At 49.2% G+C, this 13,875-nt stretch overlaps 1 protein-coding gene across 1 annotated transcript in view; it reads left to right on the top strand.

Annotated features, from left to right (window-relative positions):
• Positions 1–13,442, top strand: part of LOC117889168 (trypsin-3-like) — a 38,361-nt gene extending 24,919 nt beyond the window's left edge. The window contains exons 3-6 of the mRNA XM_034793047.1: positions 7,517–7,679; positions 9,785–10,038; positions 11,071–11,207; positions 11,674–13,442. Of these exons, the coding sequence (XP_034648938.1) occupies positions 7,517–7,679; positions 9,785–10,038; positions 11,071–11,207; positions 11,674–11,841 (722 nt within the window). The 3' untranslated portion in view covers positions 11,842–13,442. The remainder of the gene's footprint in view (positions 1–7,516; positions 7,680–9,784; positions 10,039–11,070; positions 11,208–11,673) is intronic.
• The last annotated feature ends 433 nt before the right edge of the window (positions 13,443–13,875 follow it).

Genomic DNA, 13,875 nt, shown 5'->3' with positions numbered 1-13,875 from the left:
ACCATGCACCACTTGGTGAGGAGAAGTTAATAGATTATGGGAGTCTCTGGCTGTGAGCCTCATGGGAAATGTAGTTTGATTGTGGAGCCCAGTCCAAACAGGAGACTGCTTTGTTTTAAACTTTTTTTTAAAGAATTTGCATCACAATCAACACATTCTCACAGAAATTTTCCATTTTGACACAATGACATTTTCTGATGGGAAGAAAAAAGTTTTACAGTTTTAATTATTTGTATTGCGGTAAAGCCTAGAAATGCCAGTCACTGACCAACCCCCTGCTCTCCTGAGCATATGTAAATTGTGCTTTCCAGAGATTTATAATTTAACCAAGTCTGGGGGAATTTTCATGAGAACAGCAAAAGGCACCTCCCTGACCCCAGGGCTATTCCTTTGCAAAAATTCAAGTCCCTTCTACCAAGGCACTAGAGCACTTCAAAAAGTGGTTGGAGAATTGTTTGAACATTGTAAAAATGACCTATCATTCCTGAACCTCATTCTTGGAAATGGCTGAACTGGGTCTTTCCAAAGCACGTTCAGAGAGCAAGTGTGGAAAATCTCAACCTGAAGAGTTAAAGTTTGGCAAGGCTTTCAGCCACTGAAAACAATGTTTGATCATGGAAAGTGTTAGGTAACCTTGACTCTAGGTGTTGATACCAACACCGCCTACAGTAGTTTATCATCCCTACCTGAGCAAGTTGGTTTTATATGTAAATTCTGCCCACCCAAATATTCAGCTCAAGCAAATTGTACACATCATTAGCAGAGAACACCAGCTAGCCTGCGACTGTCCAATCCAAAAATCAAATTATTTCTGCTCCCCCCACCCCAAAAAATTGGACTTAAAAAAAAAAAAAAAAAACTCAAACCTGAAACATTCTGATCTGGAAATGCTGCTGCAATGCTTCATGGGAGTTGTAGTATGGGGGCTTGAAGGCCCCATCCTTCTCTATTGGCCAACCTCTGTGGTCGGACTTCATCTCCCAGTCATGGTGAGGGAAGGTGATGGCATTATGGGAGTCTCTGGCTGTGATGCCTCATGGGAGATGTAGTCCTTCTGTGACGCATGGTTTATAGAGGAAAATGGGGCACCAAATTGCAGCATCACAGAAGCATGCCAGCAATATTTCCAAATAAAAAAAAAAATCAAAAATTTCCACAGGAATTGAAAAGCTCTGTTTTGTTGAAACCCTGATTGTGCATTAAAACAGTTTCTATCCATCCATGTTAATGATGCCCCTGACTAGCTCGTCTGCCGGGATAAGATCCAGGACCCAAAGTGTAAACCCACGAGCCTTTCCTCTCTAAATGCAAGGATCCGGCTCCAAGCACCTGTAGATTTGTGCGTGCAGCTGGACAGGAACTAGAATCTTCTGCGAGACATTCTGTGATTTTGAAATTTATTTTCATTCCAAATCAGAACCACATCAACAAATGTTGACATTTTCAAATGAAATTTTCAAAAAAAAAATACTTCCGATCAATGAAAATGTTTAATTTTGATACAATTGAGGTGTTGAGTTCCAAGTTTTAATTTGTAACGAATTTAAATAAATTAAATAAGGTTGTAAAATAGCAAAACAGATTGTCGTTTCAAAATGAAAATCGAAATGTTACGTTCGGATCATGTCAATTTCTTTCCAAACAAAATGTCGTTGAAATTGGCATGTTCCTTGTGTAAGGTCTCTATTTCGACAAAATGGCATTTTCTGATGAAAAAGCTGTTCAATTGGAAATTTTCCAACTGGCTGTACCCCTGAGCGTCTATCCTCTGGTGTAGCTATTGGGTAAGGACCCTGTGCTAGTGTGGCATGCACTAGATATGCCAATTTTCTTGAGGAAAATCGATAGATAACATCTCTGATAATTAAACACATGGGATAATAATGCTGCTACTGGATGTGGAATGGAAGTGGACCATGGATGGTGAATATGAAGAACTGAAAAGACTATTGTCCTATGCATCTCAGCTACAATATTCTGCCTTTTTGTGCAAAATTTGCAAGATGGGCTAGGGGCAAAGACTGCAGCTGGGGATCTGTATCATTAGCATCCAGCGTCTTCACAAACGCAGTCTCCAAACACACACCACTTCAGAAGGAAAGTCTGAGAAATCTGACATTGTCTTGAAGCTTCTCCCAGCTGTATCTATGGATCATTCACAATCGAAATAATCTATTTCAAAGCTGAATGCCATCTCAGATGCCAGCGCTCATGCTTCAGAATTATGACTCCACCGTTGAATTCGCATCAGGAAGTCAAATCATTGTGGGATGATGCTTTTTCCAAGATCTAACCGAGACCCATCAAGGCCAGGCTCCAGAAACCACCTCCAAGGTTGACTTCCACATCAACCTACTCAGATGGTGTGTCATCTCGCATGTGGGACATGTGATCAAGTGCAACTGCAGAGATACTGGAATCCATGATGCATGCTCTACATTCTGGATGGAAAACACATTTCATGCCTAAACATTATGCCGTATAAGCCTGCAGTGGTGGATAATGTTCTCCTCAAAGGGAAGTGTGTTAAGCTTCCATTTATCCTCAGGGGGAAAAAACAGGATCTTAAATTTCATTCATGAAGGACACATAGGCATGGGAAATTGCCCAAGGAACGAGCAAATCTAAGCCGATGGTGAGTATATGTTATAGACTCCCAATCCACAAATGTTCTGAGCATGTTAGACTGGTTCCTTATCAACTAGGAGAAATTGGTAGCAACTCTCAAGGTGAAAGGCAGTTTGGGGAGAAGACATCAGGAAAAGATAAATTTCATGACACTAAAGAAAGGAAGGAGTGAGGGCAGCAGAATAAGGAGAATGGACTTTAACAAGCTCAGTGAACTGGTAGGTAAGATCCCATGGGAAGAAAATCTAAGGGAAAAAGTTGTTCAGGAGAGTTTGCAAGGAGACAATATTATAAGCACAATTTCAAAACTATCCCAATGAGCAGGAAAAATAGGAAGCATAGTAAGGGGCCAATCAAGCTCCATCAGGAGCAATATAATGACCTGAAAATCAGAAAGGAGTTCTACAAAAAATTGGAAATATCGACAAATTGCTAAGGAGGAGAACAAAAGAATAGCACAAGTATGTAGGGACAAAATCAGCATATCTAAGCAGGGCCGGCTTTAAGCCGATTCGGCTGAATTGGGCCCCGCGCCTAAGGGGGCCCCGCAGCTGTCCACTCCGCCCCCAGCTCACTTCCCCCTCCTCCCCTCCCCTGAATGCTCCGCCCCCTGTTCCTCCCCCTCCCCTGCTTCCCGCGAATCAGATGTTAGCGGGAAGTCTGAAAAGGGGCAGGCGGCGACAGCAACAGTAAGTGGGGGGGGGCGCGAGGAGGGCTCCTGAGAAGCGCGGCACGGCCCAGTCCGGCCCTGGCCGAGTGGCCCCAGCCCTGGCGGCTCTGGCTCCAGCCCAGCACGGGCCCCGGGGCACCGGCCCCGGCCGAGCGCGCCGGCCCGGCCCCACGGCTCCGGCCCGGCCCTGGCGCCAGCTGAGCACCCCCGGCCTGAGCGGCTCCGGCCCCGGCCAAGCGGCTCTGGCTCTGGCTCCAGCCCGGCTTGGGCCCCGGGGCACCAGCCCGGCCCCGGCCGAGTGGCTCTGGCTCTGGCTCCGGCCCGGGCCCCGGGGCAGCGGCCCCAGTTCCGGCCAAGCACCCCCAGCACGGCTCCACGGCTCCGGCCCCGGCCGAGCACCCCCAGCCCCGGCTCGGGCCCCGGGGCGCCGGCCCGGCCCCGGCCCCAACACCTCAGGCCCCGGCTCTGGCTTGGGCCCCGGGGCGCCGGCCGAGCACCCCCAGCCCGGCTCGGGCCCCATGGCTCCGGCCCCGGCCGAGCACCCCTGGCCTGGCTCAGGCCCTGGGGCGCTGGCCCACACGGCCCTGGCCCGAGCCCCTCCGGCCCCGGCAGCTCTGGCTCAGGCCCCGGGGCGCCGGCCGAGCACCCCTGGCCCGGCTCGGGCCCCATGGCTCCGGCCCCGGCTGAACACCCCCGGCCCGGCTCAGGCCCTGGGGCGCTGGCCCACACAGCCCTGGCCCGAGCCCCTCCGGCCCCGGCAGCTCTGGCTCGGGCCCCGGCGGCTCCGGCCTGGCCCCGGCCCCAGCGGCTCCGGCCCGGACCCAAACCCCGTGACCCCAGTCCGAGCGGGGCCCGATTCCTGGGGGCAGGGCTTGCCAGCGGCAAGCCCCGCCCCCAGGAATCGGGCCCCACTCTTGCTAAGGCCGGCCCTGTATCTAAGGCACAAAATGAGTTAGCAAGGGATATAAAAAGCAATAAGAAGAGATTCTTTAAATACATTGGGAGCAAGAGAAAGACGAAGGGAAGTGGAGGTCCTCTACTTAGCAGGGAAGGAGAGCTAATAACTCATGACATCAAGAAAACTGAGCTGTTTAATGCCTATTTTGCTTCAATCTTCACTAAAAAGGTTAATGGAGACGAGATACTCAACACAATTAATAATATCAATCAGGAGGAATGCACTCAAGCCAAAACAAGGAAAGAACAGGTTAAAGAATATTTAGCTAAGTTAGGTGTATTCAAGTCTGCAGGACCTGATGAAATTCACCCTAGGGTCCTTAAGGAATTTGCTAATCATTCTGAGATTGCTCCAGCTATGATCTTTGAGCACTCCTCAGGTGTGGTCCCAGGAGACTGGAGAAGGGCAAACATAGTACCTATCTTTAAAAAGGGGAACAAAGAGGACCCGGGGAATTCCAGACCAGGCAGCCTAACTTTGATACCTGAAAAGATATTGCAACAAATTATTAAACAATCAATGTGTAAGCCCCTGGAGGACAATAGGGCTATAAGGAATAGCTAACATGGATTTGTCAAGAACGAATTGTGCCCAACCAACCTAATTTCCTTCTTTGACAGGGTTACTGGCCTAGTAAACCTGGATGGGGGGGAAGCAGTAGATGGAATAGATCTTGATTTCAGTCAGGCTTTTGACACAGTCCCCCATGACATTCTCATAAGCAAACTAGGAAAAGTTGGTCTAAGTAAAATTACTAGAAGGTGGGTGCACAACTGGTTGAAAGACCGTACTCAAAGCGTAGTTATCAATGGTTCACTGTCAAACTGGGTGGGTGTATCTAGCCATGTCCTACAGGGCTCAGTCCTGGGTCCGGTACTAATCAATATTTTCATTAATGATTTGGATAATGGAGTGGAGAGTACGCTGATAAATGTATGGGTGATACCAAGCTGGGAGGGGTTGCAAGCACTTTGGAGGACAGGATGAGATTTCAAAACGACCTTGACATATTGGAGAATTGGTCTGAAATTCATATGAAATTCAGTAAAGACAATTGCAAAGTACTTCACTTCAGAAGGAAAAATCAAATGCACAACTACAAAATGGGGAATAACTGGCTAGGGGGCAGCACTGCTGAAAAGGATCTGCGGGTGATAGTGGATCACAAATGGAATATGAGTCAGCAGTGTGATGCAGCTACGAAAAAGCCCAATATCATTCTGGGCATTCTGGGATGCATTAACAGGAGTGCCATATGAAAGACATGGGAAGTAATTGTTCCGCTCTACTCAGCACCAGTGAGGCCCCAGTTGGAGAAATGTGTCCACTTCTGGGCAACCACACTTTAGTAAAGATGTGGACAAATTGGAGAGTCAGAGGAGAGCAACAATGATGATCAAAGGTTTAGAAAACCTGACCTGCAAGGGAAGGTTAAAATAACTGGGCATGTTTAGTCCTGAGAAAGGAAGACTGAGGTCAGACTTAAGAACAGTCTTCACACATGTGAAGGGCTGTTATAAAGAAGCCGGTGATCAATTGCTTTCCATGTCCACTGAAGGTAGGACAAGAAGCAATGGGCTTAATCTGCAGCAAGGCAGATTTAGGGTAGTGTGACAAAGTTCCTCCTCTATCTTGGTGGGTCCTGAGCTTATTCGCGGATTTTCTTGCCGCAGAAATTCACCATGTGGGTTGGGGAACAGCCCAGAGACCTTCCCCTCCGGAAGAACCCACAGTCCAGATCAATTGGGAGGTCTGGGGGGAACCCAGGCCCACCCTCTACTCCAGGTTCCAGCCCAGGGCCCTGTGGACTGCAGCTGTCTATAGTGCCTCCTGTAACACCTGCATGACAGCTACAACTCCCTGGGCTACTTCCCCATGGCCTCCTCTCACCACAGGACCTTCCTCCTGGTGTCTGAAAATTGTGCTCCTCAGTCCTCCAGCAGCACACCCTCTCACTCTCAGCTCCTTGCACCTCTTGCTCCCAGCTCCTCACACTCGCACCACAAACTGAAGTGAACTCCTTTTAAAACCCAGGTGCCCTGATTAGCCTGCCTTAATTGATTCTAGCAACTTATTAATTGGCTCCAGGTGTCCTAATTGGCCTGCCTGCCTTAACTGGTTCTAGCAGGTTCCTGATTACTCTAGTGCAGCCCCTGCTCTGGTCACTCAGGGAACAGAAAACTACTCATCCAGTGACCGGTATATTTGCCCTCTACCAGACTCCTGTACCCCACTGGTCTGGGTTTGTCACAGTAGATATTAGGAAAAACTTCCTAACTCTCAGGATAGTTAAGCTCTGGAATCGGCTTCCAAGGAATCCCCGTCACTGGAAGTTTTTAAGCCCAGGTTGGGCAAACACCTGTCAGGGATGGTCTAGGTATTTTGGGGGTTTCTGCCTCAGAGGGCTGGACTCGACGACCTCTGGAGATCCCTTCCAGTCCCATATATCTATGACACGATGATTTTGTCAAAACCAAAAGGTTCTATCTTGGTGGGTCCTGAGCTTATTCGCGGATTTTCTTGCCGCAGAAATTCCCCAGAATTTGTTTCATGGGAAATATTGGGGGCACATTTGGCCCCTGTCCCTGGCAGCCGAGCCCGGAGTCTGGACCGGGAGCAGGACAGAGCCGCTTCTCACGTGGCTGAAGGTGGCTGCTCAGGGTCGCTGCTCTGTGCAGTGTGGTGGCTGGCTGAGGAGGCGGTGGCTTCCTCTCCCTGCCTGGACCAGGCTGCCAGGGACAGGGGCCGAGCAAGCCGGAAACGTGCCGGGGGAAGAGAGGGCTCCGCTCACTCAGTCTCTGTCCCCGACAGCCAGGCCCAGGTGGGGAGTGGAAGCCGCCACCTCCTCTGTCGGACTCTCTCTCAGGCAGCCGTCGCGCTGCACAGAGCAGTGACCCGGAGCAGCTGGCACAAGCCATGGTTGGTCCTGCCCCTTCCGCTCCCCACCTGGGAGGGGGGCTGAGCGTGCCGGGGGCAGGTGCATCGGGGAAGGACAGAGCCTCCATCCCTCCTGGTAGGCCAAGCAGAAATCTGGGGGAAGGGCACTTGACCCTGCATGCTCCCCTACATGTTGGCTATGAATACATCCCTATCACTACTGCAAATACCTCGCCGGGTACAACCTCGGATCACCTTGGGCTTTGGCATGACCGCGTGCGAGTGGTAGCTCATGGTCACCCTGCCATGGGCCAATCCATAGGAACATGGCTGATGCCCACCCTGCCCTGATTTCAGCTGCTGTTTGCCACTCTCCATTGCAGACGCAGCCTCAGAGGGAGACCGGATCGTTGGGGGGAGAGACTGCCGCATTGGCTCGCGGCCCTACCAGGTGGCTCTCCTGAGGAACGGCCGCATCTACTGTGGCGGGAGCCTGATAGACCCCAAGTGGGTGCTAACTGCTGCGCACTGCCGCTCAGGGATCGGGTAAGTCAGTGCGGGCTCTTGCCGATTCGTTGGACCGGACCAGACCGTCTTACTTTCACCTCCGGGAAATATTTTCCCTTGACTCCAGTCTGATGCTCTTGGTTCTCAACCGGAGGGTCTGCAGCCCCCTACTGGTTTCAGGGGGTCTGTGGGGCCCTGTGGCTGAAGCCTGGAGCCCTGAGCCCTGGTGCATCCCGTGGGGCTGAAGCCCTGAACCCTGGCGCACCCTGCAGGGCTAAAGCCCCAAGTCCCCCTCTGACAACCCCCCCCCCCGGTGCAAACTGGAACTGGGGTACCGCTGAGTCCTCTGTTTGACCAATCTGGATTCCCTCTCACACTGTGATGTGACAAGCTGCCCTCCAGGCTTGCCCTCCCACCAACATCCACAGGCAGGGCTCACACCCATGCTTCCTTGAGTCATAACAGGGGCCATGAGCTCTAGAATGTCCTCAGAAAAGTCCATCAAATGTGGATAGGCTTCTTCCACGGTCCAATGTGAGTTAAGCATTCTTTGATGGGCCATTCAACTTGAATAGTTCCTTCACACTGTGCTGGCCAAACTAGAAGCAAATTGCCTTGAGGGTGTTACCCCAGGAGCAAACACATTTGAAATACAGATACATAATCAATATTCATAACTCCAGATACAAAATGTTACATGCCTACAAACAGGATAATCATATTTAGCAAAGCAGACATTTTCCATTGACACCTCACATGACGTGTTGTACAGAATGCACAATAATTATGTCATACTCATGGCATAATCATATCACTATGATGAATATGGGGTGCAGAGTGTCACAACCCCCACCCTGCAGCTGAAGCCCGGAGCCCCAAATGAAGGGGGGCTGTGGGGAGCTCCAGGAAATACACGATGAGAATTTAAACCCTGGAATGAACGCCTGGCATTCCGCAGAAGGGGAGTGCCCAAAAAATTGAAAGCAATTCAGGCTGTCTTTTTATATCTCTGTAATTACTGCAAATCCTGCAGATAGATCTGTCCTTCCCTTCCCCTCCTTTTCTCCCAACTCTCTTTGTGTGTTAGGATGAAGCTGGTATATTTGTTGTGTTTGGAAAACTAATTAAAACGTATACATCATACCTTAAAAATCGCAATATCTCATGTCGACATTTTCAAAACGTTTCGATTTTCAATTTGAGATTTTTTCTTTCAACCATGTCTCGTGATGATCGAAATGAACTTTTCTCCCCTGACTTTTTGATTCACTGGAAAATTCAAAACTCTTTGACCCAGATTTACTCTTTGTGGTTCTCACTGCTCCCGCACGTTGGTTTAACTTGGCACGAGCGAGCCGCAGTAACCCGGGACAAGGCAAAAATAAAAATAACCGTGTTAAGTGCGTCCCAAAAGTAGGATGAGCACGTGTGAAAAACCAGGAAACTTTTGCTCAGGGAGGGAGGTAGAGTTGCACAAACCTTTTATATTGGGACGATCTTGATGTTATTGGAACAACTGGTCACCCCATTCAAAAGCCAAGGACAAGGAATTCACGATCTTTGGTGAAAACTGCAGCTTTGATAACATCAAAATGTCCCAGAAATTCAGAACGATTTTACCAAATTGTTCATTTCAGCTGTGTAAAACCAGGTGCAAGAAATAGTTGTGTCAGCAGCAATGGCTAAGAATGTGTGGAAGGAGACTATTCAGACAGGGAGAAAACTAACAAAATATACTGTGTACATGTGGCATGAGAACAAAGCATGACATGCACAGGAAGTGGGCCTGAAAATAACTGGACCAACCATAAAGTGCATGATTTCATGTAAAATGGAGGATGCATGCATCAGAATAGGGTTAAATTTGTATATAAAGTAACCAATACTTGTATTCTTCGGATCTGTGTGAGTGCCCTGTACCCACCCCTTACACATGACTCTGATCAGCTCTGAGGAGTCTAAGTGTATGCCAAGAAAAACAGGAGATTGGAGTGAAACTGAGTTCTTGGGGAATCAAGTTGATGAGATCTCGGAGACTACCCCAACATTGAAAAATCCATTATTGGCCCAATTCTAGTTGCTTGCCAGATACGACCTTTGAATTGCCGCCCATTGATCTCTTCCTTTGTCCTCTCTCCATGCAGCTCCCTGCAGGTGCATCTGGGGAATTATAATCTCCGGGCGAAGGAAGGCACAGAACAGATACGAAGAATCCGCAAGTTCTTTGTGCATCCAGGGTATAACCTCCGCCGTTATGACAATGACTTCATGCTTCTGGAGTTGGATGCACCAGCTCAACTCAACAGCTACGTGAACACAGTCAACCTGGCTACCCATTGTCCCTCTCCTGGAACACGATGCATCGTGTCAGGATGGGGCACCATCAGTTCCCCCCGAAGTATGGCATGCTGGGGTGTAGAGGGAGGGGTTGAGGTTGGGCTCAGCTTGGTGAGGGGGTGGAAGCTCTTTAAGGAGACCTCGTTAACTGGCTGTCAAGGGTTCTTGGCTTCTCCTTGGAGAAATTTTTCAACAGAAGTGATTTGTAGTGAAAAACGCAGCTTCGACAACACCAAAGTGTCCCACAAATTCGGGGCAGTTTCATTCATTTCAGAAAAAAATATTCTGAAAACACTGGGACACAATGGCTTGATTTTTTTTTTCTATTCAGAATGTTTCCTTTTGAATTTTCCTTTCCTTTTGTTTTCAAAACAATTTAAAAACATTACAGACGTGCTTCAAATCACAATGAAATATTATAATATCACATAAAATACTGGATTTAAATGAAAGGATTTGTTTGACCTGAAATGAGGATTTTTTTCTGGCTTTTCTGTTCATCAGAAATTTCCCTTTTTGGAAAAGGAATGCGGCCAGATCCCAGCTGGAATTAATCGGCCGTAGCTCCATTGGAGTCAATGGGGCCAGATCCCAGCTGGAGTCAATCGGCCGTCGCTCCATTGGAGTCAATGGGGCCAGATCCCAGCTGGGGTCAATCGGCCGTAGCTCCATTGGAATCAATGGGGCCAGATCCCAGCTGGGGTCAATCGGCCGTCGCTCCATTGGAGTCAATGGGGCCAGATCCCAGCTGGGGTCAATCGTCCGTAGCTCCATTGGAGTCAATGGGGCCAGATCCCAGCTGGGGTCAATCGTCCGTAGCTCCATTGGAGTCAATGGGGCCAGATCCCAGCTGGGGTCAATCGGCCGTCGCTCCATTGGGTCAATGGGGCCAGATCCCAGCTGGGGTCAATCGGCCGTCGCTCCATTGGAGTCAGTGGGGCCAGATCCCGGGGGGGGGGGGTCAATCGGCCGTAGCTCCATTGGCGCCAGTGGATCTGTGCCAGTTTACACCAGTTGAGGCTCTTACACCAAGTTTTCTTCTCTTGCACCTTGTTCCCCGCTCATGAACTCCTGTTTTTCTGTCATTGCCCAGGGCTGTTCCCAAACACCATGCGGTGTGCAGATGTCTATAGCGTCAGCCAGGCCAGGTGCCAGGGCACTTATGGGAGCATAATCACGGAGAACATGTTCTGCGCTGGCGTGGAGCAGGGTGGCATAGACTCATGCCAGGTAAGGGGACATCCCGGAGAGCGGGGTAGGTGCTGGGTGTAGGAACTCACACAGCTCAATACTCTTTATCCCCTACAACCTGCAAATGCTTCTCACTCTGCTACTGAGGGGCCGTCGTCACTCAGCCCCTGACCCCAGCCAGCCTTCATGCCCCATGGAAGAGCAGCCGATCTGCCATCCGGCCGCACCAAGCCCTAAGGGCTGGGCTTCATCCAGCTCCTGTCCCTGTCTGATCCCCAGCGCAGGTGTAGGAAGCTCAGACCACCTGAAACCATTTCTGCTCTTTAAACACTTCCTGTGTCCGTGTGTGTCCCTGCCACCCCCTGCTGGAGGGTATGAGTGCTGGTGTGTGTGGGTTTGTCCCTGCCACCCCCTGCTGGAGGGGGTGGGCCCTGCTCTCTGTGTGTGCGTGTGGGCCCTGGGGGCATGGCTGTGTTTTACTGATGGCTCCACGTTGTCTCTGCAGGGGGATTCAGGAGGCCCACTGGTCTGCAACGGGCAGCTGCAGGGCGTGGTCTCCTGGGGGATGTCCGTTTGTGCCCTGCCGGGACGGCCCGGCGTCTACGCCAATGTCTGCAAAGCTGCCCAGTGGGTGAGGAACACCATAGGGAGGAAGTGCATCGGATCAGACTGAGAGCTCACAGAGTGTCACGCCTGCCACAATAACCCACCAAACACACGCCCCAGCCACGCCTCTCCTCATCTCGCCGCGGCACCCAGGGGGTGCTGATCTGCGTGGGACTAGGATGGGGGCACTGCGGTGGGGCCAGCCCAAAGCAGCCAGTGGTTATGAGCCAGGCCTGACAAAATCCTGAGACTAGGTTAAAAATGTGGGACTGGTTTAAAAATCATGAATCAGCCTAAAGATTGTGAGATTGCTTTAAAATCATGAGATCAGCGTTAAATTCATGAGATTGCTTTAAAAAAATCACGAGATTGGCTTAAAAGTCATGAATCAGCCTGAAGTCCACAGGATTGCTTCAAAAATCGAGATGTTGAGTTTAAAAATCAGGAGTTTTGGTTTAGAATCATGGGATTAGTTTGAAAGCCATGAGACTGCTGTAAAAATCGTGAGATCAGCCCGACGACTGTGAGATGGGTTTAAAAATCATGAGATTGGATTAAAAACTATGAGACGGGTTTTAAAATGCCACCAATAGTGCACAGGTCTTTGCTCTGGTCTCTTGCATTAGTTCGGGTGGCGTAAGCGGCTATAACTGCTCTGAAGTCACCAAGTCTGACGTCTCATGGAGTTCAGACTTTGTCACACGGTGCTACAGGAACAGAGCTACAGCACCTGTGACATAGACAAGCCCCAGGAGTTCATGTTCAGCTGATTATCCACCACCAAAATCTTTCTGAGCGTCACTACTTCTATGGAGAGGGTCCCCTATCCTCCAAGTCTGGCAGACATTCTTTGGTCCGAGATAGATGCATTTACATGTAGCCATTTACATCCCCATGAGATTCAGCATAAAACTGTGAGGCTTGGCAGTGGTGAGACTCAGTGACCCAAATCTCACATGATTTTATGGCACGTCTCATGAGGGTGGGTTTGTTTGTTTCTTAAAGTCTTGAGCTCCTGGAGTCATGTGACTCTGAGAATCTGAGCTTTTGTTGGCAGAAATCACTTTCTAGACCTAGGCTTTGGGGAAACCCACCGTTAGAGGCTCTAAAAACAGTGAACAAACAAACCCTAGTGGTTTGGTTTGGTTTTTCACATCTTGTGATTTTTTTAAGCCAATCTCACAATTTTGAGTGGGCCCGGACTTGCCAATTTTGAACTCTTGGGGGTAAGAGATACTAGCGACAAGGGTTGGAAAAAGCACTGACTGATCCTAGAGAAGAAGCTGTGATAGAGGAAAGACTGACAAAGGGTGAGGCAATTTATGCTCAGAAAATAAGGCTCCCAGTCCATGCTGAAATGTTCCGTTTCTATAATGAAAGCATGTCATTTCTACAATCCTGCATCTTCGCAGGGGGTTAGCCTGGATGCCCCTTGCGGTCCCTTCTAAGCCTCCAATTCTATTATTCTGTGATAATGTTAAAAACTTTTAATGCCAAGTATGTACACAAGAGAAGCACCCAAAAGAGGACAGGTATTTAGCACTTTCTAGCACAGTCAGCAGAAGAGGGCCCAGGGAACAAACCAGAATCTTTAGCCTGGTTCTCTGAACATTAATTTGATCCTGGATAAGTAACGTGCGATGTACTATGTTAAAGTTCTATTGTAACTTTGCCTTAATAAAACGTTTCAGGAAAGCAAAAACAAATGTTTCATGTCAACATTGTGATTTTGAGTCATTGAGTTTTGACTTTGATATTACATTAAAATGTGAAATCTAAGATCCTGGGGGAAACTTTTTAACTCTAAGCAGAGTTTAGCACTGGAATAGGTTCCCTGGGATGGTGGTGAAATCTTCACTGTTGGAGGTGTTTAAGAACAGGTTAGACATTCATCTGTCAGGGATGGTCTAAAACTGTTCAGGAAGGACAGGCAGGGCAGAAAAGGTGGGGGAGTTGCGTTGTATGTAAGAGAGGAGTATGACTGCTCAGAGCTCCGGTATGAAATTGCAGAAAAACCTGAAGTTTCAGAGTAACAGCCGTGTTAGTCTGAATCCGCAAAAAGAAGAACAGGAGTACTTGTGGCACCTTAGAGACTAACAAA

Source organism: Trachemys scripta, chromosome 16 (genome assembly GCF_013100865.1).
Source record: "Trachemys scripta elegans isolate TJP31775 chromosome 16, CAS_Tse_1.0, whole genome shotgun sequence".
In the NCBI taxonomy this organism is placed as follows: domain Eukaryota; kingdom Metazoa; phylum Chordata; order Testudines; family Emydidae; genus Trachemys; species Trachemys scripta.
This window is presented reverse-complemented; position numbering and strand designations above follow the sequence as displayed.